The sequence below is a fragment of the Lepidochelys kempii genome, chromosome 7, assembly GCF_965140265.1.
Source record: "Lepidochelys kempii isolate rLepKem1 chromosome 7, rLepKem1.hap2, whole genome shotgun sequence".
In the NCBI taxonomy this organism is placed as follows: Eukaryota; Metazoa; Chordata; order Testudines; family Cheloniidae; genus Lepidochelys; species Lepidochelys kempii.
Window position 1 is genome coordinate 61,377,736 of NC_133262.1, and position 27,443 is coordinate 61,405,178.

The 27,443-nt window shown below is 44.8% G+C and overlaps 2 protein-coding genes across 7 annotated transcripts in view; one reads left to right on the plus strand and one right to left on the minus strand.

Moving 5' to 3' along the window:
• Window positions 1-27,443, minus strand: part of ERLIN1 (ER lipid raft associated 1) — a 75,375-nt gene that overhangs the window by 17,605 nt on the left and 30,327 nt on the right. For 5 of the 6 annotated variants that reach the window (XM_073353129.1, XM_073353130.1, XM_073353128.1 and 2 more), the window contains 4 exons: window positions 13,175-13,236; window positions 10,591-10,716; window positions 7,371-7,444; window positions 4,437-4,495 (listed from right to left, as the gene is read on the minus strand). In XM_073353129.1, the coding sequence (XP_073209230.1) occupies window positions 4,437-4,495; window positions 7,371-7,444; window positions 10,591-10,716; window positions 13,175-13,236 (321 nt within the window). Of the gene's footprint in view, window positions 1-4,436; window positions 4,496-6,756; window positions 6,825-7,370; window positions 7,445-10,590; window positions 10,717-13,174; window positions 13,237-27,443 lie in introns of all 6 variants that reach the window. The other variant, XR_012159938.1, reaches the window with a different exon arrangement.
• LOC140914680 (uncharacterized) lies at window positions 19,646-21,377 on the plus strand. Its single transcript, XM_073353125.1, has 2 exons — window positions 19,646-20,229; window positions 20,817-21,377. The coding sequence occupies exons 1-2, from the start codon at window positions 19,647-19,649 to the stop codon at window positions 21,353-21,355; spliced, it is 1,122 nt and encodes a 373-aa protein (XP_073209226.1). The 5' UTR covers window position 19,646; the 3' UTR covers window positions 21,356-21,377.

Sequence of the window (27,443 nt, forward strand, 5' to 3'; positions counted from 1 at the left end):
TTTTGCTAGGGTAGGTTGGCCCTCCGACATCCTCACAGATGCAGGGACTAATTTCCTGGCAGGAACTATGAAAAACCTTTGGGAAGCTCATGGGGTAAATCACTTGGTTGCCACTCCTTACCATGATCAAACAAATGGCATGGTGGAGAAGTTTAATGGAACTTTGGGGGCCATGATACGTAAATTCGTAAATGAGCACTCCAATGATTGGGACCTAGTATTGCAGCAGTTGCTCTTTGCCTACAGAGCTGTACCACATCCCAGTTTAGGGTTTTCCCCATTTGAACTTGTATATGGCCGTGAGGTTAAGGGGCCATTGCAGTTGGTGAAGCAGCAATGGGAGGGATTTACACCTTCTCCAGGAACTAACATTCTGGACTTTGTAACCAACCTACAAAACACCCTCCGAACCTCTTTAGCCCTTGCTAGAGAAAACTTACAGGATGCTCAAAAAGAGCAAAAAGCCTGGTATGATAAACATGCCAGAGAGCGTTCCTTCAAAGTAGGAGACCAGGTCATGGTCTTAAAGGCGCTCCAGGCCCATAAAATGGAAGCATCGTGGGAAGGGCCATTCGTGGTCCAGGAGCGCCTGGGAGCTGTTAATTATCTCATAGCATTCCCCACCTCCAACCGAAAGCCTAAGGTGTATCATATTAATTCTCTAAAGCCCTTTTATTCCAGAGAATTAAAGGTTTGTCAGTTTACAGCCCAGGGAGGAGACGACGCTGAGTGGCCTGAAGGTGTCTACTACGAAGGGAAATGTGCTGGTGGTGTGGAAGAGGTGAACCTCTCCATGACCCTTGGGCGTATGCAGCGACAGCAGATCCAGGAGCTGTGCACTAGCTACGCGCCAACGTTCTCAGCCACCCCAGGACTGACTGAACGGGCATACCACTCCATTGACACAGGTAATGCTCACCCAATTAGGGTCCAACCTTACCGGGTGTCTCCTCAAGCTAAAACTGCTATAGAACGGGAGATCCAGGATATGTTACAGATGGGTGTAATCCGCCCCTCTGAAAGTGCATGGGCATCTCCAGTGGTTCTAGTTCCCAAACCAGATGGGGAAATACGTTTTTGCGTGGACTACAGTAAGCTAAATGCTGTAACTCGCCCAGACAACTATCCCATGCCACGCACAGATGAACTATTAGAGAAACTGGGAAGGGCCCAGTTCATCTCTACCTTGGACTTAACCAAGGGGTACTGGCAGGTACCGCTAGATGAATCTGCCAAGGAAAGGTCAGCCTTCATCACACATCTCGGGCTGTATGAATTTAATGTACTCCCTTTCGGGCTGCGAAATGCACCCGCCACTTTCCAAAGACTTGTAGATGGTCTCCTAGCGGGATTAGGAGAATATGCAGTCGCCTACCTTGACGATGTGGCCATATTTTCGGATTCCTGGGCAGACCACCTGGAACATCTACAAAAAGTCCTTGAGCGCATAAGGGAGGCAGGACTAACTGTTAAGGCTAAGAAGTGTCAAATAGGCCTAAACAGAGTGACTTACCTTGGACACCAGGTGGGTCAAGGAACTATCAGCCCCCTACAGGCCAAAGTGGATGCTATCCAAAAGTGGCCTGTCCCAAAGTCAAAGAAACAGGTTCAATCCTTCTTAGGCTTGGCCGGTTATTACAGACGATTTGTACCGCACTACAGCCAAATCGCTGCCCCACTGACAGACCTAACCAAAAAGAAACAGCCAAATGCTGTTCAGTGGACCGGAAAGTGTCAGAAGGCCTTTAACAAGCTTAAAGCGACACTCATGTCTGACCCTGTACTAAGGGCCCCAGACTTTGACAAACCGTTCCTAGTAACCACAGATGCATCCGAGCGTGGTGTAGGAGCAGTTTTAATGCAGAAAGGACCTGATCAAGAATTCCACCCTGTAGTGTTTCTCAGCAAAAAACTGTCTGAGAGGGAAAGCAACTGGTCAGTCACTGAAAAAGAATGTTATGCCATTGTCTACGCTCTGGAAAAGCTACGCCCATATGTTTGGGGACGGCGTTTCCACCTGCAAACCGACCATGCTGCACTAAAGTGGCTTCACACTGTCAAAGAAACTAACAAAAAACTTCTTCGGTGGAGTTTAGCTCTCCAAGATTTTGATTTCGACATCCAACACATCTCAGGAGCTTCTAACCAAGTGGCTGATGCACTCTCCCGTGAAAGTTTCCCAGAATCAACTGGTTAAAATCGTCCTTGAGATGTGGAAAATATTGTTAGTCTTTATGTACTTGGTAGTATATTTAGAGATGCATGTGTCTTATTAACTCTGTTTTCCTAGAGCTCCAGGAAGAAATCCCAGCCAGTGTTTCACCCTAGCTGAGATTTGGGGGGCGTGTCATAAATATAAAGGGAAGGGTAAACCCCTTTGAAATCCCTCCTGGCCAGGGGAAAGCTCCTCTCACCTGTAAAGGGTTAAGAAGCTAAAGGTAACCTCGCTGGCACCTGACCAAAATGACCAATGAGGAGACAAGATACTTTCAAAAGCTGGGAGGAGGGAGAGAAACAAAGGGTCTGTGTCTGTCTGTAGTCGTCTTGGCCGGGGACAGAACAGGAATGGAGTCTTAGAACTTTTAGTAAGTAATCTAGCTAGGTATGTGTTAGATGATGATTTCTTTAAATGGCTGAGAAAAGAATTGTGCTGAATAGAATAACTATTTCTGTCTGTGTATCTTTTTTGTAACTTAAGGTTTTGCCTAGAGGGGTTCTCTATGTTTTTGAATCTAATTACCCTGTAAGCTATCTACCATCCTGATTTTACAGGGGGGATTTCTTTATTTCTATTTACTTCTATTTTTTTATTAAAAGTCTTCTTGTAAAACACTGAATGCTTTTTCATTGTTCTCAGATCCAAGGGTTTGGGTTTGTGGTCACCTATGCAAATTGGTGAGGCTTTTTTATCCAACATTTCCCAGGAAAGGGGGGGTGCAAGTGTTGGGAGGATTGTTCATTGTTCTTAAGATCCAAGGGTCTGGGTCTGTAGTCACCTAGACAAATTGGTGAGGCTTTTTACCAAACCTTGTCCAGGAAGTGGGGTGCAAGGTTTTGGGAAGTATTTTGGGGGGAAGGACGCGTCCAAACAGCTCTTCCCCAGTAACCAGTATTAGTTTGGTGGTGGTAGCGGCCATTCTAAGGATAACAAGGTGTAATATTTTGTACCTTGGGGAGGTTTTGACCTAAGCTGGTAAAGATAAGCTTAGGAGGTTTTTCATGCAGGTCCCCACATCTGTACCCTAGAGTTCAGAGTGGGGGAGGAACCTTGACACTGCCCTTGTGCAGCTGCTGCAGACAGACACCACCCACCCCCAAGCAGGGACAGCAGAGTGAGTGTTAACTACGATGGGCAGTTTAACCGTATGCTATAGACTAGCTAACGTAAACCCTGAATGGCTCCCATGCCTCAGCTCTGCACTTAACCGTGACTCTGGGAAAGGACAGCATACAGGGGAAGCAGTACAGTGTGATCCTTCCTCAGAGTCCTGAGGGAATTTCTAGAAAGCAGGCTCCCGCATGGACAATAGCAGATGGGCAATGCTTGAGGCTGCTAAACCCTCCCAGACAGGTTCCAGGGAGCTTTGTGATGTCTGAAGTTGCAATCTGCACAGAAACAGAGAGACCAGTTCTGCATCACCATCCACCTACAGACACCTTCACACCAAGCAGGCTGCACTGGTTTTATAGCTGCTTTACTCTTCCACACACACAGGGAGGAAGGGGAAGCAAACGAGCCATCTCCAGGGCTCCCTCCTCTGGTACTGTAGCAGCTGCTAATGGTCTGGAAGATGATGCACCAACCAGGAAGGCAAAAAAGCCAGTTCAAATTTCATCTCCACGTGAAATTGGGGAGGGGGAATCTATCTCCTCAGAAGAACAGGAGAGAAGGGTGAGAGAAGAGCCCCACTTTGCTGCACTTGAGTCCTTGACAATCTCCATTTACATCCGAGCCAGTGGCCAATTCGGCCTTTCCTTCCACCAGGGAAGGGACACTCACAAAGCATGCTCAATAGATACAGCGTTCAGCACACTACTGCAGTGAGATAGTGACATTACAGAAGAGCCCTGTCTAATTCAATACATATGAAACCATTAGAGCTTTGCTGAGATGAGTTCTGCTACCCATGGATAGGGAAGGAGATCCTTCTGTGAGTGTCTCTGCTCGCTGCCAGCAGGAGTTGAATTCTAGCAACAGAAGATGGTAAGAGGAAGAGCCGCCTCCTCCTCTAGTCAATTCCACGGAATTTCTCCACTAACATACAATGAGGAATAAGAAGCGTGGACCCCTCTATGGGGTCCTGGGCACCAACTGCAGTGGCTGTGAAGGGGCCCACCACTCCCCCTGATAGGACATTCTGGAACTATTACACACCCTAGTTGGTGTGAGGAGCATGAACCTGCTAAACAATGGGATCTGCTGCGCAAGTACTCACATTAGTTCGAAGTTTCTTCGGATGGCTTCTGGGATTTTGGGCTTTGTAACACGCACAGCCTGAAAAAGAAGCCAAAGGGCATTTAAAAACAGACTCTACAATTAGAACTGCACAGCTGGGAAACCACCTGCAAGAAACGCAACTTATTCTGCTAAAATAATCTGATTTAGGCAGTGCCATCTAGTAGAGAAAACTCTAAATCTCATACCAGCAGAACTTAGACATTGGACATCACTATGTGAGGTTCAGAAAGTGACTTACAGGTTGGTGGTTCCATTCAGCTTCTCTGTTCCTGTCCTACAAGAAGTTGTCACTGAGAATAGAACATCTCCACCTATGAGGTCACTCTGAAAAGGTCACCCCCTTTGAACCTCTCCACTGTCTCCCTGTTTCTCTGCCTCTTTTTGAGCTGCCCTCATACACACAACTTCCTCCATACTCTGGTCTGCCACGCCATCCTGGTCTCCTCATTGCATTCCCTCTTCAGAACTCCCCTCCCCAACAAAGCCAACTGGAAGGGAGTCGGCAACATTCACATGTGTAACTTTTATCCTTCAGAAAAACCCAAAAGAGCAGGACAGTGTGATTGTACACAGGCAGCTCTCCAAGAACAGTTACTAGAAAGTAATGTTTCTCTCCTTTAAGGGCCTCTGTGCATTCCTCTTGTGGGCGATTAGCAAGCAGAGCTCCACCAGATCCTTAGCTAAATATGGATGACAGCACAGCTCTCCCAGACTTGGCACTGGAGCATGGTGCTAAATCTGAGACTAGCATCTGATGAAAGTGTGCACCGAACTCCAAGTTGCTGCTGTGCAAGTCTCCAGCAGGGAAACTTGCCTAAGGCAGATCGCTGCTGCTGTGGTGGCTCTCATGAAGTGGGTATTGAAACCAGGGGGTACTAGTTCCCTAGCTAAGATGTATGAATGTTCTAGTCATCTCCTAACCCAGTGCAAGAGTCTGTTCAACGATGTGTTCCTCCATGGCATCTCTCCTTATATGCAACAAATAACCTACTGCATTTTCTAAAGGATTTGGTCTTTTCCAGATAACAGAACACCCTCTTTACATCTGTATGGATACAGAGTTGCCCTTGGATGGGAATGAGGCCTGGGGAAGAATATAGGGAGGGAAATGCATTGAGATAGGACAGACCATCCTAGGCATGAAGCTGGAATGGGGCCTCATGGTGAACCACAGTGTAAGGCGGAGTGGCCATCAAAACAGAGAGCTCACTCCCCTGCCTAGCACATGTAATTTCAGCCTAGAAAGCTACAAGCCATTGTACATAAAGGGCTCTATTAAAAATCCTGATGCAACCTTAGCCAAGTGAGCACATGGCTTCAGTGACACAGGATACAGAATGCTGGGCAAGTTGCACAGTAAGGAACATTATACCAGAGACTTCAAAATGCAATGCTATTCTGAGACGGGACTGAAAATGCCAGGCAGGACTCAAGATGAAGTGTGCTTAGTTTACAAGTTAAACTATGTGGCTTCTAACTGTAGGTCCTGCAAACTCAGTTTGGGCTCAGTCAAGCTGGCTGCCTTCCAATTCCTAACAAGTGACAAAGATCTGGCAGGCTGAGAGCTATCCTCAGTTGTCTTCAATAGGATAGCACATGTCTGAGGACAGGATTTAGTTCTGCAATTTAAATTCAATTAATGGTGACCTGCAAAGAACTTTTAAAACTGTGCTTGTGCCCTTTTTTGCTCTTTTTGATGGATACAGAGGGTTTGAAAAAGAGCTAGTTTTTAAACTTAAAGAAGGTTTTTCCCCGCTTGTTTTTTACCTTAAAAATATCAGGCCTGTTAAATCTGGATGGCTTAGGTGGTTAGGAAAGGCAAGGCCTCAGGGCTCTTCCAAAGTTGATTGTGACATGATGCTTACCACAATCTGTCATTATCTACAGGGACTGTGCAATTGCAAAGACAAGCTGTGAGGTGGAAGGATGTTTTTTGTGAGCTCTTCACACCCGATGGAAGGACTGAGGCCATAGATTTTTTTAATATAGGCTCCCTCCACTCAAAATATTAATTTAGCAAGTTAAATTTGATAACAAAAACAAGCAAAGTAGAAGGAGTCTGACCCTTCCCGCTGACTCAGCTTTCACTTGTTTAATTCTTGTGATGGGGTACCAGAATGGGGGCCTCTCAAGTGACTGCTCACAGGTTCTTCAGCCATCACAAAGAGTCTCACAGCCTAGATGGAACCTGATTTCTAATGTAAAATGCAAGCAGAAAAAAGTCTTTTGGAAACAACCTCCCTCTGTACACATGACACAGAAGAGGAACAAGCCCAATTTTCTCCTGTTCAAGTTACCTTTAACAAGTGTGCTGATGTGTAGGCTGGGACAGACTCCCGCTCACACTCTCAGAGCTGGGTTGGCTCTGCAGGGATGACAGAAATAGTAAACACTTATTTTTGTCACTAATATGTTTGCAGATGTAACTAATACATGCAGATCTGTGCAGAAAGAAGGGACCACTTCTCTCTCTTTCACATAGTCTCTCTTTTCTGACCATAATGACAAGTTTTCCATGGAAAGAAGGGCAACATCTAAGTCCTAAATGGGTTTTGCGAAAAGCTGAGGCGGCTAGAATGGCCAGATCTTTGCAAATCGGCTGAGACAGAACGCTCCTATGCAGAAGCATGCTGGGGAAGCTGACCGTGGAATTACAACATTTTTCTGCTAGATGCGGCTGCACACTTCAATGCAATACATGTAATCACATTGAAGGGTGCACAGAAGTGGTGGCAGTTGGCATGGGGAACAAGAAGATGTTCCTCGCAGAGAGCAGACAAATTGGCATGTGCCCAGTACTTAATTGAAAGCCATATGAAACATGGAGGCAGGAAACCATTTCCATCCCTTTTCAACTGTAAGCTTTATGGGAGTGAAATATAGAAGAGTTTCCCGTTAGGAAAGAGCCTACCTGGATGGTGAGACCTGGCGCCATGACATTCAGCTCTTTTTGCAGGGCCAGCTTCAGGTTCTCATCAATCTGATCTGTGTTCAAGGAACAAGAGAGATTCAGCAACACTGCAGCCTGCACTGTAAAATTTAGCATTCTCCCTGGCTAATGTGCATGTAGTGATTAGTGTCAATACAGCGCTCAGCAGGGAGGTCCATCCAGACAGTACAAAATAAGGATAAAGAACTTTGCAAAACCCTGCAATATGCTGCCCGCCTCCTGATTCCACAGTGCTGTGTGTGAACTTGGGATCATGGGCATACTATTGCCAGCCCAATGCCTGGCCTGCTGCACCATACGGACACCAGCTGCTGTGGCAGTGGGAGCTCTATATGTATGCTTTTGGGAGATAACCTCTATGTTTAGTTTGATGCTGAATGTCCCTCTCACCTGCTGTTCTCTGGGACATTCAGCATGGAGTTTTAAAGGACACAGTAAGAAATGCCTGCATCTGTCGACAGCTCACTGGAAACCCTGTTCCCCCTCATCTCTCCAGGAGGAGACCTTGACACTGGTTAAGGCTGGTTGCTTCCAGGCTGGCTCCCCCACTAGCAAACTTACTGCAGCCAGTGCTGATGGGAGACACAACACAACAACTGTTCTATTCAATGCCACAGCAGGAAATACCATGTGGAACTTAGGGCACAAGCCTGCCCTCCACCATCCCTTGCCACACTGACTCCAATGCCAGTTTGATGCTTTGTCCTTAAATCTGCAAGGCCCTGGAGAGATCAGGACCCACCTACAGCACAATCTACTTCTCCATCCACCTCCCCTCCAATACAGCTGTGCTTTTTGGGAAGAGTGCAGTTAATGAGGTCTAGGATGAAGCACTGGAGCTGGAAATAAAGTCTTTGTCAAGGATGCCATGCTGTGGATCAAGCTACCAGGGAAGTAAGATTGAGCCAAAGCCTGGCCATCTTTGGAGCACTCTACAACACTCCTTCTCCCCGGCTTGTTACAGCTTTACTGCCTGATCTGATAACGGGGGCCCATGCACATCAGCACAGAGGCAAAGGGAAGCCTTTGTGGATGAACGATGCCCATCCCCATCTGCGCTTGGAAATCAATCATTCCCCAGGACACTCCTCCTTTGGAATTAGCCAATTTCCAAAAGGTTAAAGATAATCTGCAAATAGCACTAGGAAGATTCTCTCTACCATGGATATTTATTGAGCCCACCCAGCCTTACCATATCTGTGCTGTACACAGCAATTTACATTCAGACTCAAGTCCTAATCCAACCGGTTTTCCCATGCCAGGAACCCCCTTTGCCCTGCCCTTCCAAAATCAACCATCCCCCAGATGCTGCTTCGTAAACTCTGCCCTGATTGGGGTACTAGTAGAGGATGGGTAACATGCATCTAGAAGTTGGGTGTCAAGCCAAGACATGACACACCAACACATGCCACTTGTGACAAGAAGGGGGGGCGGGGGAGGAGACACAACGACAAAGGATCTCATTTGGGAGTCAGGAGCAGAGGAGAGGTGTCAGGGTTCCTTCCCCACTCTGAATATGTGGGGCAAGGGAGGAGGAAATATTAGCGGGATGGTGAATAATAGAGAATATTATATAAATCAATGGTGTGGCCTCGTGCGGACACTGTATAGCACTGGTCACCCCTCATCTCCAAGAAGATGCTACAGAACTAGAGGGGTTTCACAGATGAGTGACAAGAGTGATCAAGGGCCCAGAAAAAGACTCTTGTATGAAGAAAGACTGCAAAGACTGGGACTGTTACTTTGAAAAGGAGACCAATAAGAGGGGGTGTCAAACATACAGCTAAGGGTAGCATAAAATCCCTCCTTTACCTGTAAAGCATTAAGAAGCTCAGATAGCCGGTATCAGGGTTCCTTCCCCACTCTGAACTCTAGGGTACAGATGTGGAGACCCGCATGCAAGACCCCCTAAGCTTATTCTTACCAGCTTAGGTTAAAAACTTCCCCAAGGTACACACTTCGCCTTGGCCTTGAACAGTATGCTGCCACCACCAAGCGTTTTAAACAAAGAACAGGGAAAGAGACCACTTGGAGATGTCTTCCCCCAAAATATCCCCCCAAGCCCTACAGCACTTTCCTGGGGAAGGCTTGACAATAATTCTTACCGATTTGTACAGGTGAACACAGACCCAAACCCTTGGATCTTAAGAACAATGAAAAAGCAATCAGGATCTTAAAAGAAGAATTTTAATTAAAGAAAAGGTAAAAGAATCACCTCTGTAAAGTCAGGATGGAAAATACTTTACAAGGTATTCAGATTCAAAATACAGAGGATCCCCCTCTGGGCAAAACCTTAAAGTTTCAGAAAACAGGAATAAACCTCCCTCTTAACACAGGGAAAATTCACATAAAACAAAAGATGAACTAATCCGCCTTGCCTGGCTTACCTATACTGGTTGCAATATTGGAGACTTGCATTAGGATGGGTTGGAGAAGATGGATTTCTGTCTGGCCTCTCTCAGTCCCAAGAGAGATCAAACACGTAAACAAAAAGCACAAAACAAAAGCCTCCCCCGCCCCGCCCCACCCCACAAGATTTGAAAGTATCTTGTTCCCTTATTGGTCCTTTGGGTCAGGTGCCAGTCAGGTTAGCTGAGCTTCTTAATCCTTTACAGGTAACAGGATGTTGCCTCTGGCCAGGTTGGGATTTTATAGCACTGTATACAGAAAGGTGGTTACCCTTCCCTTTATATTTATGACAAGAGGCAAAGGGACTGAAAAGAACTCCCTTCCATTTCTTCCACACAGAAATCAAAGGAGGATTCCAAGGTGGTGGTGAAGACTCATTTAGCAATGGTGCAAGGGTCTGAGCAATGTGTGACATTCCAAACTTCTGTTTCCAGGAACCTCCTTTTGTTGCAGTGGTGACAGGTTATGACCACTTACACAGGCTTTGTTTGATCTTATATCCAAAGTTCAGTTCTGGGCTAACAGCTACTGTTATCCCCATAAACCCACAATATGACATCACATGAACAATGAAACAACCCGCATTGATAAGGACTTAGAATAATTGTAGTGAACTGTGCGTTCTCAAGGAGGCTGTTCTTGTTGGTGATCTCAGCACAACCCTGGCTTCCTGACGGACACTTGTGAATGGAGACAATTGTGGGCAGAGGCATAGCTGGCTACTGAATTACACTTTCATTTGTTGTATACTCCCTGGTCCCCACATACTTACCAAACAGCTCAATGTACACTTCCTGGAGGGTATGGGCACTGCAGAACTGATTCAGCTCATGGTGAATTTTATTGAAGATCAGGGTCTTATCGTAGTCTGCAGTGTAGTTCTTCACAACATCGAACACTGAGGAAAGAGAGTTACCACAGGGCAACACAACAATGTTTTTCAGTCTACATGGCCATTCTAACAGCCCTAGCACTCTCACAAGGTAAGATCCCCTCAATTCTAGATTGTCCAAACTAAACCTAGAAGAGTAGGATAATTATGCACAAATAAGAATATTGCACAGCCCTGCTTTATGGTCTGCAACAAACAAAACAGGGAAGTCTGCTATGAGCCATATACAGGAACAGACAGTGCTGAATACAGAATACAGGCCTAGTAGATGCTGTGACTCCCCGACACCCGAGCAGGTGTTTCTCTCTCAATGCTGCAGTAACGCTAGTTCCCAGCATTATGTTTCCCTGCTTTGAAGGGAAAAAAGCCAGAGGCTGTTCCACATGGTGCAGCGGCAGGGATTTCACTTTCCTGTTCCACAACTGGTGACCCGGTGGAGCAACAGAAGCCTTAGGCCAAGCCTGCTGCCTTCACAAGCTACTCCACCTTGCTCAAAAAACTTGTAAACTTTACCAGCTTTTGAGTAGCTGAGCTTATTGCATGTGCTTGGTTCTGCAGTTTTTGCCCCCCAAACTAAGCAAACTAAGTTCTTCTGAATGTGGGCTCTTTGCAAACCAAGCTTGCCATTTCGAAGTCCAAATGATTTTAAGATCAAGAGGCAGTCAATCTCTTTACAGTTTGTTTGCACCTGCTCATTCACCTTCGGACAACCCCGTGCCTGGAAAATTCCAGTCTAGGGGAGTGTGGAAACATGGGGTTAGAATCAGATTCTCTGGTGAGGGGAGCCATAACAGCATCAGGATAAGGAGAATGGAAGTGGTATTGCCAGCCTATGCTATAGCTGCTGTAGGATGGCTGCTCTGATGTAGTAAAGATATTCAGATTTTGCTTTTCTACTTTTGCCTCTATTCTAATTGTCTGGAGCAACCTGATGTGAGCAATGCCCATTTTTGTCCTGCTATCTGGAAAAATCAGGTAGGCAATTCCTGCAATGCTCAGGTTTAATGCACTCCCCTGAGGGACAAAGGCTACAAACACAGCTGTCAGCCTGAGAGTGAGGCCCAAGCCAAGAGTAACTAGTTTATAAAACAGGAGATAAAGAGGATGCTGCTCCCAAGAAAGGAAAGTCCCCTCAGCTGTTCACATCCGTATTTAACAACACATGCAGTAACTTCACTAGCTCTGCAGTCTCTCAAAAACAGGCACCATTTTGTCTGTTCACTTATAAAGTCCATTATAGTAATGTTAAGAGTCAACATAGCAAATAAATGCAAGCAATAAGGTTAGAGCACCACTGTGCCTACATGACTGCCCATCTTCTGCAAGACTCCCATATTTCAAGGCAAGACCTCACAGAGCTACACTCTATGAAGCTCTCTGCACTTCTCCAGCACCTTATAAACATTAACCATGGCATCTCCCAGCCACCCTGCAAGATAGGGCAGCCTCATTCTACCCATGCTATTGGTGGCCTACAGAGGCCAAAGGGAGGCAGGGACTTGGCACAAAGTCACACAGGAAGCCTGTGTTAGCACCAAAAGAGAACCTGGTTCTCCTGGCCCCAAATCCAGGGCCTTAAGCACAAAGCCATCCTTCTTCATGGTTTCCTGGCCTTTGCTGGATGCTAGGCTACTTGAAGAAAGGCTTTAAAAAGATCAAACAGTTGGAGATGCTCATTGCAGGGTCACTTTTGTAAGTGCTCTAGAATGGGACAAGTCTAGTAGGTGGGTACTGTGTTCGAGTCACCAGGGTACTATGGCAATGACGCCTCAATCATGTGCCTCAGGTGGATCCAGGGAAGCTCAGCCCAAACAGAGTGACACATGAGAGAAGCAGAAACAGCAGGATGAGACAGCACTCGAGTGCTGAACACCCTGTTGACAGCTTGGCATCAGTGCTTTTCTCTTCTGGGCTCAATTATCTTTAACCAGGGCACCTTCCAAGCAGTCTAGGGCATTCACAAGAAGGACTATCTAGGAATTGAGCTGGATTTGGACTCTATGGGCCACATTTCCAAGTGTTTGACACCCACAATTGGAGCCAGTTTTCCAAAAAAGCCCAGCTCCCACTGGCAGATAAATAAGTTGCCAGATTTTCAAACGGCTCAGTACATGAGGAGTGTATTCAGTGCTGAAGTGTTCTGAAAACAAGGCTTTCCCTGTCTGAGCATGGGGTGGGAGCAGATGCAAGTCTTCAGCACAGATTAGTGAATCTCAGGTAGAACTAGATAAAACAGCCTAGTCAAAAGGCAAAATCCATACCACAGAAGGGAGGCCACGTGTATCCCACCCTCTCACCCAGGAGTGTTCACTACAACCTTTTTACAAGTGCTTTGACCAGTCCAGTTTTAGATGTCCCACGTAGTGGGACTTCCTCCTCTTCCCTAGGGAGACTATTCCATTGCACCAACAGACATACATGGTCAGGTACAATATTGCTTGATGAAACAGAAAAGAGTAAATACCTGCATATGGTGCTAACATATTCACAACTTCTATTCGGTCAATGTAGATCATAACCCCACCACTATAAAAAAAAAAGTTTTGTGAGTTACATGGACAGATATTCACAGCAGCCCCAATTCAGAGTCCAACAATCCTTCTTAGTGGAGTTTGCTGGAGATCTGTAGAGTTGACTTTTTACCCAGGACACACTGCTTTTCCATGCTGTCTTGGAGGACTGCGGATGGCAGTAAATCCCAGCTTAATATCTGGCATTTCACTCCTTCTGCGTGAATCAAAGTGAGCTCCAGGATGATCCCAGTGCATTTTCATTTTTCCCTCTGATGCCTCACTGTGTTTAGCCAGAGATGTGAATAAGAAAAGGAAAATGCCCTTGGAATGGCCATGCAACTGTTAGCACTAGGAAAAAAAAGATACAGATGGGAGACAGACTAGGACAGAATATCTGTTGAAAGTAGAGAATTCTGTCTGCACAAGTTGCACACATTTAGTGACTCCAAACAGGCCCATACGCAAGACCATTTGCAACAAGCAGCAAGGCTGAACTGAGCTCAATAGATACCATGCCACTGCAAAAAGATTACTGTCACAACTTAAGTTACACCATACCAGACAAGACACACTGCTGACTACATTAGGGTGGTGTTATGGCTAAAGCCCAACACTAGGAGTGAAATAATGTGAACTCTATTCCCAATTCTGCTATGGCTCATGACATGACCTTGAGTAAGTTGTGTTCCCTCTAATACTTTGTCTCACAGTGGGCTGAGAGTCTTAATTCATTAGCATTTGAGTAGCTCCCTAAGAGCCCTAAAGGGAAGGCACCAGAAGTACAGCCTGCAGGCTTTCCCAAAAGCTGTGAAGTAGCTAACCTGCTCTGCCATGCTTCTGTTTTCCTAGCTGGGCAAGTCCTTCCCCCTTGATCCCTTCACTTTTTAATATGATTCATAACAGAAAAATCCCACCAACTAAAGCTGTATTTGTCACACAGAGAACCAGTACCATCCACTACAGAAAAGGGAAAGTTCTAAATTCTATTTTCCAACCCACATAACTTTCTCAAACACACATTCCTTTGGGGCTAGGATCTCCCATGCTTTTTTCTCAGTTCAAAGGTAATATTTGGAGGGAAAACTTTAGCAAAATGAGCTAAGCCATTATTGAATCACACAAGTATGAACACTAAACACTGATCTTGTATATTCCAAGCTGAATTTCTGTGCTCAGATAACTCAAGCATGGCTCTTACTGCAAACTTCTGACTTGTCTTGCTTTGCAGATCTCACTGAGACTTAAAAGACAAAGACAAGTTTGAAGAAAGTCAGTTCATTAGTTTGAGTTATACATTGTTACATTTGGCAATTCCACGTGCTAATTTTTCTGTTCTTTTTAAGGATTTCCCATGTAAGGGCTCCACAATAACAGGGTCTTACGAGCACTGCAAATGAAAATGTTTCATAGCAAAGAACTGACCAGCATCATTTGGCAGGCGGAAGGGGATTAAGTTAGGTCTGTCAAGGGTGGGTGCCTGTAGGAAAGAGAACTTCTGAGTCAGAAAGTGATTAAGCATAGCCCCAACAATGAAAAACTCCTGTTTATGATATCATGGGCTCTGCTGGCTGAATTTGTGAACTCCTTGATCAACATGATCTGGATTATTTTTCTTTAAAAAAGAAAAATCAAGAAATCCTTTCATTTAATACAATACGAAGCACTCCAGAGTCAGGAAATGCAAAAAGTGTAAGTCTCTCCTGCAATTAAACTTGGCCATCTTGCACATATGTAGGCCAGAGATTTGAGGCTTTATTAGATTCAGAGATTTTCAGTTTTACACAAACACGGCTGAGTGCACTGTGGCACTGAGAGATAAGATTGCTCAACATCTTACATTATAGACCTGTTTTTAGTTGTTTATAATTTTGACAAACTTTAAGAATACAGGAATTTCCAGATGGAATCACACCTGTGGCCCATCTAGCCCAGTACCCTGGGTATGACAGTGGCCAGCATTAGCTGCTTTAGTGGAAGGTGCAAGAACCCCAAAGTAGACATATGAGGCATAATCTTCCCCCTGTGAAGGTGGTCTCATCCCTGATCATTAGAGAGAGTAGCTTAAATCTGAGGCTTTATCTCTGCTGCAATTCCTTTTTTGTAAGAATTAGTTATGGCAGCTCCAAATATTCATATATGTTCAATCCTTTTTTCCATCTTAATTTCTTAGCCTCAACAATATCCTGTGGCAGCAAGTTCCCCTGTCTAATTATGCACTGTGTGGAAAAATATTTCCTTTTTTTTCCATGTTTCATTTAATGTCCCTTTGGTCTTATGTTAGGAGGCAGGGAGAACAAGAGTTCCCAATCTACTTTCTCTAGACCATTCATTATTTTATGCACTTTTATCACATCCCTTCTTATTCATCTGCTTTCCAAGGTAACAATCCCAATCTTTTCAAATGAGAGATTTTCCAGGCCCTTAAGCATTCTTGCTGGCCTTCTCTGAGCTCCCGCTATTTCTACCATCTTTGTTTACGATGAAGTGACCAGGTGCTGCACACAATATCCAGATTTATTTATATAATGGCATTACAACATTCTCTGCATTATTCTCCATCCCATTCCTTCTATATCCTAACATGCACAAGCACCTGCCATTGTTAGCAGCTCACTCATTTCATACTCAAGCTTCTTCAGAACTCTTGGACGTACCATCTGGGCTTTGGTAGCTTACTGCTCTTTAAAATTACCAACTTGCCCTAGCACCTCTTCTGACACTTCAATCTCTGATAGTACGTACTTCACCTTTATCCAGCTTTAACTGTCTTGACAAACTTTTCAATCTTGCTGTCTGCCTCAGACTGAATTTATATTAAAACTTTCAAAAGAAAAATCAGCCATTTTAAAGAACAAGATTAGTGAAAAAAATGGGCAGTTCTGTCAATTATTAAAGAATATTAAACTTTTTAAACAACTCTAGCTCCTCCCTGGCTTGGAGAAGGAACCTGAAATTTGGCAGGTGGGTCATCCTGGGAGATGCTTTACCCCACGGACACCGATAGATATTTGGCCTCTGAAAATCACCCACTACAACACATGTAGTAGACCTTGTTCTTCTCTTGCTCCTTAATTTTCTAAGTATTCTAATTGCATTGGTGAGCTGCCAGCCAGTCACTTCAAAATGCGTTGTAGCCTAGGGAAATGCCTGCCCATCTACCACATGAAAATATCTTTTAGCTTAGGAGGGTGCACACTGGTCTTGGAGCCAAGAGAGCACAAGTTCAAGTCTAACTATCTTGACAAACTTTCAACCTTGCTCTCTGCCTCAGATTGAATTTATTTTAAAACTTTCATCGTCAGCCATTTTTAAAAACAAGGTTAGTAAAAACAAAATGGGCAGTTTTGTCAATTATTAAAAAGTTTAGCTTTTTAAAAAAACAACCCAAATCTTAACTTTTTCACTGCCTAGTCCTACACACTTCACAACCCTCAATACTGAATGAGGCCTCATACCTCCCACCCTGTGAGGCAAGCTAATAGTCCCACATTTTACAGACGAGGTTACAGACATTGCACAAGGTCACACTTCTAGCAGAGATAAGAATAGAATCAATGTCTCCAATATGGCAGATTTAAATCTCATTCACAACGAAGCTTGGAATTAATCTGCCAAATGTGTACTTGGCTTTGCAGTCATAACCACTGGACCTCCAGAGCCAAAAACAGAACCTATAAATCCTGATTTTCAAAATTTTGTTGATGTCTAGCAAACATGTGTGTCCTCTTCCTGGGAGTGATTAGTCTGCAGAGGATAACAGCTTAGTAATACTACCAGTTATTCCTTTAGCTCAAGGGGAAGAGGTCTTTGCTGTGATCTGAAGTTCCTGCGTTCAGACCCCACTGACAACACTGCTGGGGTCAATCTGATTCCACATAATAGAATGCGTACCCCCACACTCCCATGTGCTCCTTATAAAAATCCTAGTTCCTTTCACACCAAGAACTATGATAAAAGAATGAAAGTCAAGCACTTATAAGTTTGGAAATGCCAGAATTAAGGTTGCTTGTGCAGCCTTAATTAATCTTCCTTGTGCATATGCATTGTCACAGAGTCTTTAGTTACATGATTCCATACTGTTTTTTCCATAGAAATCTTGCTTTGGTGCTCAGGATGGAACATGCTCTGTGCATGAACCAGGGCTGGGCAGTGAATGAAGTTGTCATCTGCAGGAACCCTGCCTCATTTTATGGCAGAAGCTGGAAGGTGTGCAGTGCTTTACATTAAATTCTCATGTTAAGTTGGAAAAGTCAAGGTCTGAAGAGTTAGGAAATTCCAGTAATTAAAGGGACACTCAACTTTTCTTTTTCTTTTCTTTTCTTTTTTTTTTTTTTTAAACTTAACTGCAAAAAATAGTTTTCCTGTAGGATCACCCTTCAGTTTATATGGCTGACTTACTGGAAAACTTTTATTTTAAGAAACATTGTAAAGGTTTACTGCTCTACTGCTGATGTTTAGAAGAGTCTTCTGGGTGGTCCTGAGAGCACTGCCAGACATGCTTGGCCTCTCTCTTTTCCTCTGTGTACACACCTACCAGCTGCCTCTTTTTTTTCAGCTTTGCTGTTATTGGTTCACATTTTCCTGCAGGACTTGAGACAGAGCATGCATATGCTCTCCCTGCAGAACAGTGATCTCACTATACTAATGATGAAATAGGAATTGCAATGACCCAACAGCTGAGTGACAATGACCCGGCACACAAGCTGTCACAGGACATACGTTGAAAATACAGGGAAAAAGTTTGTTTTGCTTATATCTGCCAGTTACAGGCATCATAGAGTTTACTTTTAACTATACTAGAGACAAGGTACAACCTCTGCAGATGGAAATGTGATTTTAAAGCTTGTGTCCCTAAGCAGCTTCCCCTGCAACTGAAATTACATTGCACGTAAATAGTATTTGACATTCCTTTGGTCATGATTAACATTGCTAAATCCTGACATTTCTGTTAATCATTTGTATTACTCTCTCCAGCTATAGTCCTTCGAGCCTTTCCTAGTGGTTACTCCAGATCTTAGATAACATGATGGGCCGTTCAGGCTTCCAGGCATATCTGGGAAGTGTTTAGTTTGTCTGCAGCGCCCAACACGGTATATCCAAGCTTTTCCCCTGTGGACTGAATCTCCAGGGTCAGGCTTCCTGTAAACTTCATGAGGATTTCTGTTTCTTCCCCCTCCCTGAATAAGGTGACTTTGCTTCAAATATAACACAAGTATATCATGTTTATTACATACATAAATAAAATCACTACTGTGATTGGTGGAAATACTTTACCAAAGGGGAGAATCTTGCAATGAGCCAAGAGCAGTCACACGCTGGATGAGGCTAATCTCCTTTGGAAGTCTGGTCCACAGCTTGACTGAGAATGCTTTATCTCCTCCTCTGACACTTTACATTGAGCTTTGTTAGCTACCATGTATGAGCGCAACACAACTGGAGTGGTGAGTCAAAACAAAGTTTTGAAATGGCAACAGAAGAGTGGAACAGATAGAACCATGCACTGCGGGAGTGGGAGGTTAGGGAATTATAGAAATGTAAGGCTGGAAAGGACCTTGAGAGGTCATCAAGTCCAGCCCCCTGTGCTGAGGCAGGACCAACTAAACTTAGACCATCCCTGAGAGGTGTTTATCCTACACGGTCAGAAGTTTTTATGAACAAGTTGGACAAATATGAAATTAAAAAAATTAGTTAACTTAAGGAAATGTGTATTGCAAAGAAAGGCCATCACTAGCAAGTAGAATTCCTTGAAAATAATGAGTTATAAGGCCAGAAGGAATGAAGTAGGGAGAATGTTTGGTTCTAAGAATAACTAATGAGATAAGGGGAAGTTTCTAAAAAGAAGGCCTCTCACTGATAGACGTGAAAAAAGATCTATCTTAAAATGAGCCAAACATGGCTCTTCTCAACCCACACACCTGTGTTAAAGCCTACGTGAACCCGGGGCAATGGACGAACTGTTGGTAAGTAAGTAAGAAGGGGAGGAAAGGCCTTGAGAAGGAAGGAAGTTGTAAAAATTTTATCTAGATAGAGATTGGAAATAAGGGTGAACTCGAAGGGTAAACTCTTAGCCCTGGTCTACACTAGGACTTTAGGTCGAATTTAGCAGCGTTAAATCGATTTAAACCTTCACCCATCCACACAGTGAAGCCCTTTATTTCGACTTAAAGGGCTCTTAAAATCGATTTCCTTACTCCACCCCTGACAAGTGGATTAGCGCTTAAATCGACGTTACCAGCTCGAATTTGGGGTACTGTGGACACAATTCGATGGTATTGGCCTCTGGGAGCTATCCCAGAGTGCTCCATTCTGACCGCTCTAGACAGCACTCTCAACTCAGATGCACTGGCCAGGTAGACAGGAAAAGAACCGCGAACTTTTGAATCTCATTTCCTGTTTGGCCAGCGTGGCAAGCTGCAGGTGACCATGCAGAGCTCATCAGCACAGGTGACCATGATGGAGTCCCAGAATCGCAAAAGAGCTCCAGCATGGACCGAACGGGAGGTACGGGATCTGATCGCTGTTTGGGGAGAGGAATCCGTGCTATCAGAACTCCGTTCCAGTTTTCGAAATGCCAAAACCTTTGTGAAAATCTCCCAGGGCATGAAGGACAGAGGCCATAACAGGGACCCGAAGCAGTGCCGCGTGAAACTGAAGGAGCTGAGGCAAGCCTACCAGAAAACCAGAGAGGCGAACAGCCGCTCTGGGTCAGAGCCCCAAACATGCCGCTTCTATGATGAGCTGCATGCCATTTTAGGGGGTTCAGCCACCACTACCCCAGCCGTGTTGTTTGACTCCTTCAATGGAGATGGAGGCAATACGGAAGCAGGTTTTGGGGACGAAGAAGATGATGAGGAGGAGGAGGTTGTAGATAGCTCACAGCAAGCAAGCCGAGAAACCGGTTTTCCCGACAGCCAGGAACTGTTTCTCACCCTAGACCTGGAGCCAGTACCCCCCGAACCCACCCAAGGCTGCCTCCTGGACCCAGCAGGCGGAGAAGGGACCTCTGGTGAGTGTACCTTTTAAAATGCTATACATGGTTTAAAAGCAAGCATGTGAAAGGATTACTTTGCCCTGGCATTTGCGGTTCTCCTAGATGTAGTCCTAAAGCCTTTGCAAAAGGTTTCTGGGGAGGGCAGCCTTATTTCGTCCTTCATGGTAGGACACTTTATCACTCCAGGCCAGTAACACATACTCGGGAATCACTGTAGAACAAAGCATTGCAGTGTATGTTTGCTGGCATTCAACCAAAATCCGTTCTCTCTCTCTCTGTGTTATCCTCAGGAGAGTGAGATATCATTCATGGTCACCTGGTTGAAATAGGGTGCTTTTCTTCAGGGACACTCAGTATAGCCCATTCCTGCTGGGCTGTTTGCCTGTGGCTGAACAGAAATGTTCCCCGCTGTTAGCCACAGGGAGGGGGGAAGGTTGAGGGGGTAGTCACGCGGTGGGAGGAGGCAAAATGCGACCTTGTAACGAAAGCACATGTGCTATGTATGTAATGTTAACAGCAAGGTTTACCCTGAAAGAGTGTAGTGACTGTTTTATAAAATGTGTCTTTTTAAATACCGCTGTCCCTTTTTTTTTCTCCACCAGCTGCATGTGTTTCAATGATCACAGGATCTTCTCCTTCCCAGAGGCTAGTGAAGCTTAGAAAGAAAAAAAAACGCACTCACGATGAAATGTTCTCCGAGCTCATGCTGTCCTCCCACACTGACAGAGCACAGACGAATGCGTGGAGGCAAATAATGTCAGAGTGCAGGAAAGCACAAAATGACCGGGAGGAGAGGTGGAGGGCTGAAGAGAGTAAGTGGCGGGCTGAAGACAGGGCTGAAGCTCAAATGTGGCGGCAGCGTGATGAGAGGAGGCAGGATTCAATGCTGAGGCTGCTGCAGGACCAAACCAGAATGCTCCAGTGTATGGCTGAGCTGCAGCAAAGGCAGCTGGAGCACAGACTGCCACTGCTGCCCCTCTGTAACCAACCGCCCTCCTCCCCAAGTTCCATAGCCTCCACACCCAGACGCCCAAGAACGCGGTGGGGGGGCCTCCGGCCAACCAGCCACTCCACAACAGAGGATTGCCCAAAAAAAAAAGAAGGCTGTCATTCAATAAATTTTAAAGTTGTAAACTTTTAAAGTGCTGTGTGGCATTTTCCTTCCCTCCTCCACCACCCCTCCTGGGATACCTTGGTAGTCATCCCCCTATTTGTGTGATGAATGAATAACGAATGCATGACTGTGAAGCAGCAATGACTTTATTGCCTCTGCAAGCGGTGATTAAAGGGAGGAGGGGAGGGTGGTTAGCTTACAGGGAAGTAGAGTGAACCAAGGGGCGGGGGGTTTCATCAAGGAGAAACAAACAGAACTTTCACACTGTAGCCTGGCCAGTCATGAAACTGGTTTTCAAAGCTTCTCTGATGCGTACCGCGCCCTCCTGAGCTCTTCTAACCGCCCTGGTGTCTGGCTGCGCGTAACCAGCAGCCAGGCGATTTGCCTCAATCTCCCACCCCGCCATAAACGTCTCCCCCTTACTCTCACAGATATTGTGGAGCACACAGCAAGCAGTAATAACAGTGGGAATATTGGTTTCGCTGAGGTCTAAGCGAGTCAGTAAACTGCGCCAGCGCGCCTTTAAACGTCCAAATGCACATTCTACCACCATTCTGCACTTGCTCAGCCTATAGTTGAACAGCTCCTGACCACTGTCCAGGCTGCCTGTGTACGGCTTCATGAGCCATGGCATTAAGGGGTAGGCTGGGTCCCCAAGGATACATATAGGCATTTCAACATCCCCAACAGTTATTTTCTGGTCTGGGAAGAAAGTCCCTTCCTGCAGCTTTTGAAACAGACCAGAGTTCCTGAAGATGCGAGCGTCATGCACCTTTCCCGGCCATCCCACGTTGATGTTGGTGAAACGTCCCTTGTGATCCACCAGAGCTTGCAGCACTATCGAAAAGTACCCCTTGCGGTTTATGTACTCGCCGGCTTGGTGCTCTGGTGCCAAGATAGGGATATGGGTTCCGTCTATAGCCCCACCACAGTTAGGGAATCCCATTGCAGCAAAGCCATCCACTATGACCTGCACATTTCCCAGGGTCACTACCCTTGATATCAGCAGATCTTTGATTGCGTGAGCTACTTGCATCACAGCAGCCCCCACAGTAGATTTGCCCACTCCAAATTGATTCCCGACTGACCGGTAGCTGTCTGGCGTTGCAAGCTTCCACAGGGCTATCGCCACTCGCTTCTCAACTGTGAGGGCTGCTCTCATCCTGGTATTCATGCGCTTCAGGGCAGGGGAAAGCAAGTCACAAAGTTCCATGAAAGTGCCCTTACGCATGCGAAAGTTTCGCAGCCACTGGGAATCGTCCCAGACCTGCAACACTATGCGGTCCCACCAGTCTGTGCTTGTTTCCCGAGCCCAGAATCGGTGTTCCACAGCATGAACCTGCCCCATTAGCACCATGATGCATGCATTGGCAGGGCCCATGCTTTCAGAGAAATCTGTGTCCATGTCCTGATCACTCACGGGACCGCGCTGACGTCGCCTCCTCGCCCGGTATCGCGTTGCCATGTTCTGGTGCTGCATATACTGCTGGATAATGCGTGTGGTGGTTGATGTGCTCCTAATTGCCAAAATGAGCTCAGCGGCCTCCATGCTTGCCTTGGTATGGCGTCCGCACAGAAAAAAGGCGCGGAACGATTGTCTGCCGTTGCTCTGACGGAGGGAGGGGCGACTGACGACACGGCTTACAGGGTTGGCTTCAGGGAGCTAAAATCAACAAAGGGTGTGCCTGTACATCAAGGAGTATTTCAGGCAGGACTGCACGGAGGGTTCCAATAAGAAATGGTGCACCAAAGTTATCGTTGTTATTGGAACAAGGAGGTTAGCCTGGCCTCTGATTGATACATGGCTAGATTAACCTCGCTGCGCCTTCTCTGTGACTGACTGCAGTGTGATCTAGACAGGGGAGGAGGAAAATAAGTACAAAACAAATCTGGTCTATTTCTTGTTCTGACCCACTCCATCTATCCTTTACATCTTTGGCTGGCAGCAGACAAAAAAGGCGCGAAATGATTGTCTGCCCTTGCTTTCACGGGGGGAGGGAGGGTGGGAACGGGGTCCTGACGATATGTACCCAGAACCACCCGCGACAATGTTTTAGCCCCATCAGGCATTGGGATATCAACCCAGAATTCCAATGGGCAGCGGAGACTGCGGGAACTGTGGGATAGCTACCCACAGTGCAACGCTCCAGAAGTCGACGCTTGCCTCGGTACTGTGGAAGCGCTCCGCCGAGTTAATGCACTTAATGAACTTAGAGCATTTTCTGTGGGGACACACACACTCGAATATATAAAACTGATTTCAAAAAAACCGACTTCTATAAATTCGACCTAATTTCGTAGTGTAGACATACCCTTAAAAGGGTTCATTGCTAATACCTGCCTGACCATGCTGGAGCTGACCAATACGGGTCTAAGCATCCCTGGGTTTATCCCATTTAAGTATCTTGATCAAATGTGTATAAATGGTTTTATTACTATTTGGATGTAGTAAATTGGTTATTAGGCAGCTTTTTAGACATGTTTAGAGCAACTGTACCATTTGGCTTTTGGATTGTTTGTAACAACCAGGGACACAGCCATTTCAACCGTGTTAACTCAGGACTAGTGATAGAGAAAGCTTATGCGTCCAGAGTACTGACTAGATTTGAAAAGCAGTCTACTTTCTCCCTATGAAAACCAATTTTTGCTGTGTGGTGGGCCCTGACACATTTCAGATATCTGGTGGGGTTGAGATGCATAAAAATGTACATTGCTCATCATCCTCTACAGTGTCTTCTGTCTGGTAAAATTAAAAATAGAACAGTGTCTAGTCCTACACCGACACTGTGGTTTCTGCTGCTGGAAGAGCACCAAACTGAAGTGTGTCCTCCTCACCTTTGCCAGCAGAACTATTCATTGATAGTAATCCATACAAGTGTCCTGGTGAAATTCCCTCTCATGAGGAGCCCCTAACCCTTTTATCCACGTGCAGTACATAAGTTTAAATTCCGAAGGGCTGCACCCTGAGGGTCTGACAATATATGCTAATGGCTTGCCCTAATATCAAAAGGGACCCGTCACAGAATTTATGGTTTGGGCTCTCTCGGTTCAGGATGAACCTGTGCAACGCAGATGTAGTTCAAACACTGTACACTGTGTTGGCTGCTGTATCAGAGGCATTATCGCTCAGTAATAAAGGACAAGTACCAGCTAGTGTAATATGTTCAGACTGTAAGGGTCTGTGATGCCTTAACAACCACCACCTTCCTTGATTTAGTACAAATTCATTTTGCAGTGCAGATTATAAGCCTTTATGCTATCAAGCCCTTTTGTCCTATGTATGGGAACTAGCAGGTAAATGGGCTAACTCAGTGGTATATGTGGTTAAAGTAAAAGCTCATACCAGACATGGGGAAGTGAACAAGAAAAACAGAGTGAATGAAGGTGCTGATAGCCAGGCTTTGGTGTGGTCCCATCCCCAATTATCCAGTTCTTGCTGTTACCATTCGAGCACAAGCAAAAACCATTGATTTAGTAACATTGCAAGAATCTGATCCAGAGATATCTGCTCGTACACAAAAAAAATGCTTGGGGAGTTAAATGGTAAAACACTCTTTACCAGGGAAAGTTCCACCACAACCCCTTAAAAGGGAAATGTTAAGACTGGTGCATGATGTGCCATCAATGGCCCAGCAAAATGCTGATACCACTTATCAGTGACTAATTAAGGCAGCCTGGTGGCCCTATTGTAAAAAAAAAAAAAGATGTAAAAATTCATGTTAACAATTACCTGGTTTGTGCTAAAAGCAATCCACCAGGGAAAAAACAAAACATGGATTTATCCAGACACAGCAACAGGGGCAGGTTCATGCCAAAATGAGGGCATACTTTAACAAACCAGCCCAAAGTGTAGATTGGCAAGTTGGGGACAGAGTGACGGTGCAGAGAACACTGGAGGGAAAAACAAACAAAAACGTTTCCGGCACCAAGATGGGGGCCTACTATAAAATACAAAAATCCAACCCTGCAGTTTATCTGGTATGAATAGAAGCAAGTTCTAAAAACAAGGATTGATGACGAGATGCTACTCAGCTAAAAGTTGTTCAAAGGTTCCCACTAAGGGAGCACCAGAAATTGTGTTTTGATTTTTCAGTCTGTAGGAATTGTATGGAGAAGCTGGTGTAATCATGCATACGAAGTCTTGGTGCACAGAGAACACAACTTAAAACACAGAAACAATCCAAAGTGACAGCCAGAAGCCCAATTAAGTTATGGTGCAAAATAAATGATGCCGGTGTATCAAGTACAATTCTGCAAGTGGCCTTGCGGAAAAGTGAAATCGTGGTGATTGTGTAAGGAACAACAATCAGCATCAATCCCTGTTTACGAAATGGTAACTTGAATTTTCCATACGTGAATGCTAGGCATAAGCAACATTATACATGTTTTGTGTTTCCTGTAAAATTTAATCAAATAAGGGCTTATTTCTACCCTTCCTGATTCTCAAAAGGGCACATATCAATAAGGGTAGCACAAATACTGTACATTGGGGGGTGGGGGAAAAAAAAAGAAAAACTCAAAATGCTCTAAGGTGGAGGTAGGACCTAGTAATGAATGGGAATTAAGGTCCCTTAAAGAACTGCTGTGCAACGATGTTCAATTTATATATGTACCTGTGTTGTTGAATTTGACTTTGTTGCAGCTGCCAAAAGGGTTATGTCTGCCAGGGCTTGGCCACTTGTATGGTAAAATGATAGAGGACTATTAGAAAGGCTTTCTTGACAGAAATGTAGAGGAAAAGGCACTTGAATCAATTCAAAGGCAAAACTGCTGGAGTCTATCCACCAGTGCTGTACAGGGTGGTTTCAAATTGGAATCAGCTGGACCTCGTGGGAACACAAACTAGCATTCCAACACAAGCTGGCTGCGGACCTATTGAGTCCAATGAATGAGCACAGCAAAGAACATATTAAGAACTTTGGAATGTATATAATATGCATGACTTAGTTAATTTGTTTAAGGAAGTACAGCATAAGGTAGATGAAACAGATAACCAAACTAATAAAGATCAAAGCAGGCCAATAGTCAGGGCCATAACATAATGTGTGTACGGAGAAATATGCACTAGACAAAAATCAAGGCCATCCTCACTCATATAGAGCAAGGTAAATTGCCCTCTTATTACTACAGAGAAATTAAAAACTTGGTATAGTACTCTTTATCCCACTCATACTATCCCATCCAATAACTGCAGAACACCACGTTCAAACCATTATTAGAGTACTACCACTGGGAGTACTGGAAGGCACTAACCCATAAGGTTTTAAAAGAGTTTGTTTCTCCTCAAATACTGTTTCAAGATAATGACAAGGTCTGGTGAGCCTTGGACTTGTTCTGTTGCTCACCTACATCTGCAGCAGCTGTAATGTCTTACAGACACAGTTGCCAGCATGCGGGCTCACTCTGGGGGAGCTATCTCCAATCTGCACAATATAGTTGAGATGCTGAGGAACTGGTGAAGTGGAATGGTAAATATTGTGTGGGGGCTGGAAATAAACCACTTCTAGCGTGGACCCAGAGTGTTATTTCAAGTGGCCAATGTTTTGTTTCATAACAAAATCCACTGTAACTGAAATACAGGCTGAATTCAGATTCCAAGAGGACGCTATGAAAGCAGTACTCAAGTGTGGGCATCCTAGTCTTCCTTTGAGCCTGGATCTTAAAATATTAATAGCCAAGAATAGGAAATTCAGGAGTTAACTAGCCCCTGGTGGTGGAACAAGCACAAACAAAGTTGAATATATCCATGGTAACTACTGTCATTTAAAGCTAGGGTAGTTAACCATATAAACTGTGGTAACTGAAACTTTGATTTTGTAGTGTCAAGTTTAACGGTTATGTAAGATGTTGCAAATTCATAAAAGGTATGTTTAAAATGCTTAATGTAGTAAAACCCACATAGCATGTAGGTTTTTAAGGCAGAGAATGTAGGATAAATACAAAAACTAAAGAATTAGGGTTAGCTTGAATTTAGTTAAGGAAATAGATGTGTTGTAAAGAAAGGCCCTGACTAGCAAGTAGAAGGAAGGAAATAATGAGTCATAAGGCCAGAAGGAATGAAGAAAGGATGATGTCTGGTTCAAAGAATAACTAATCAGATAAGGAGAAGTTCTAA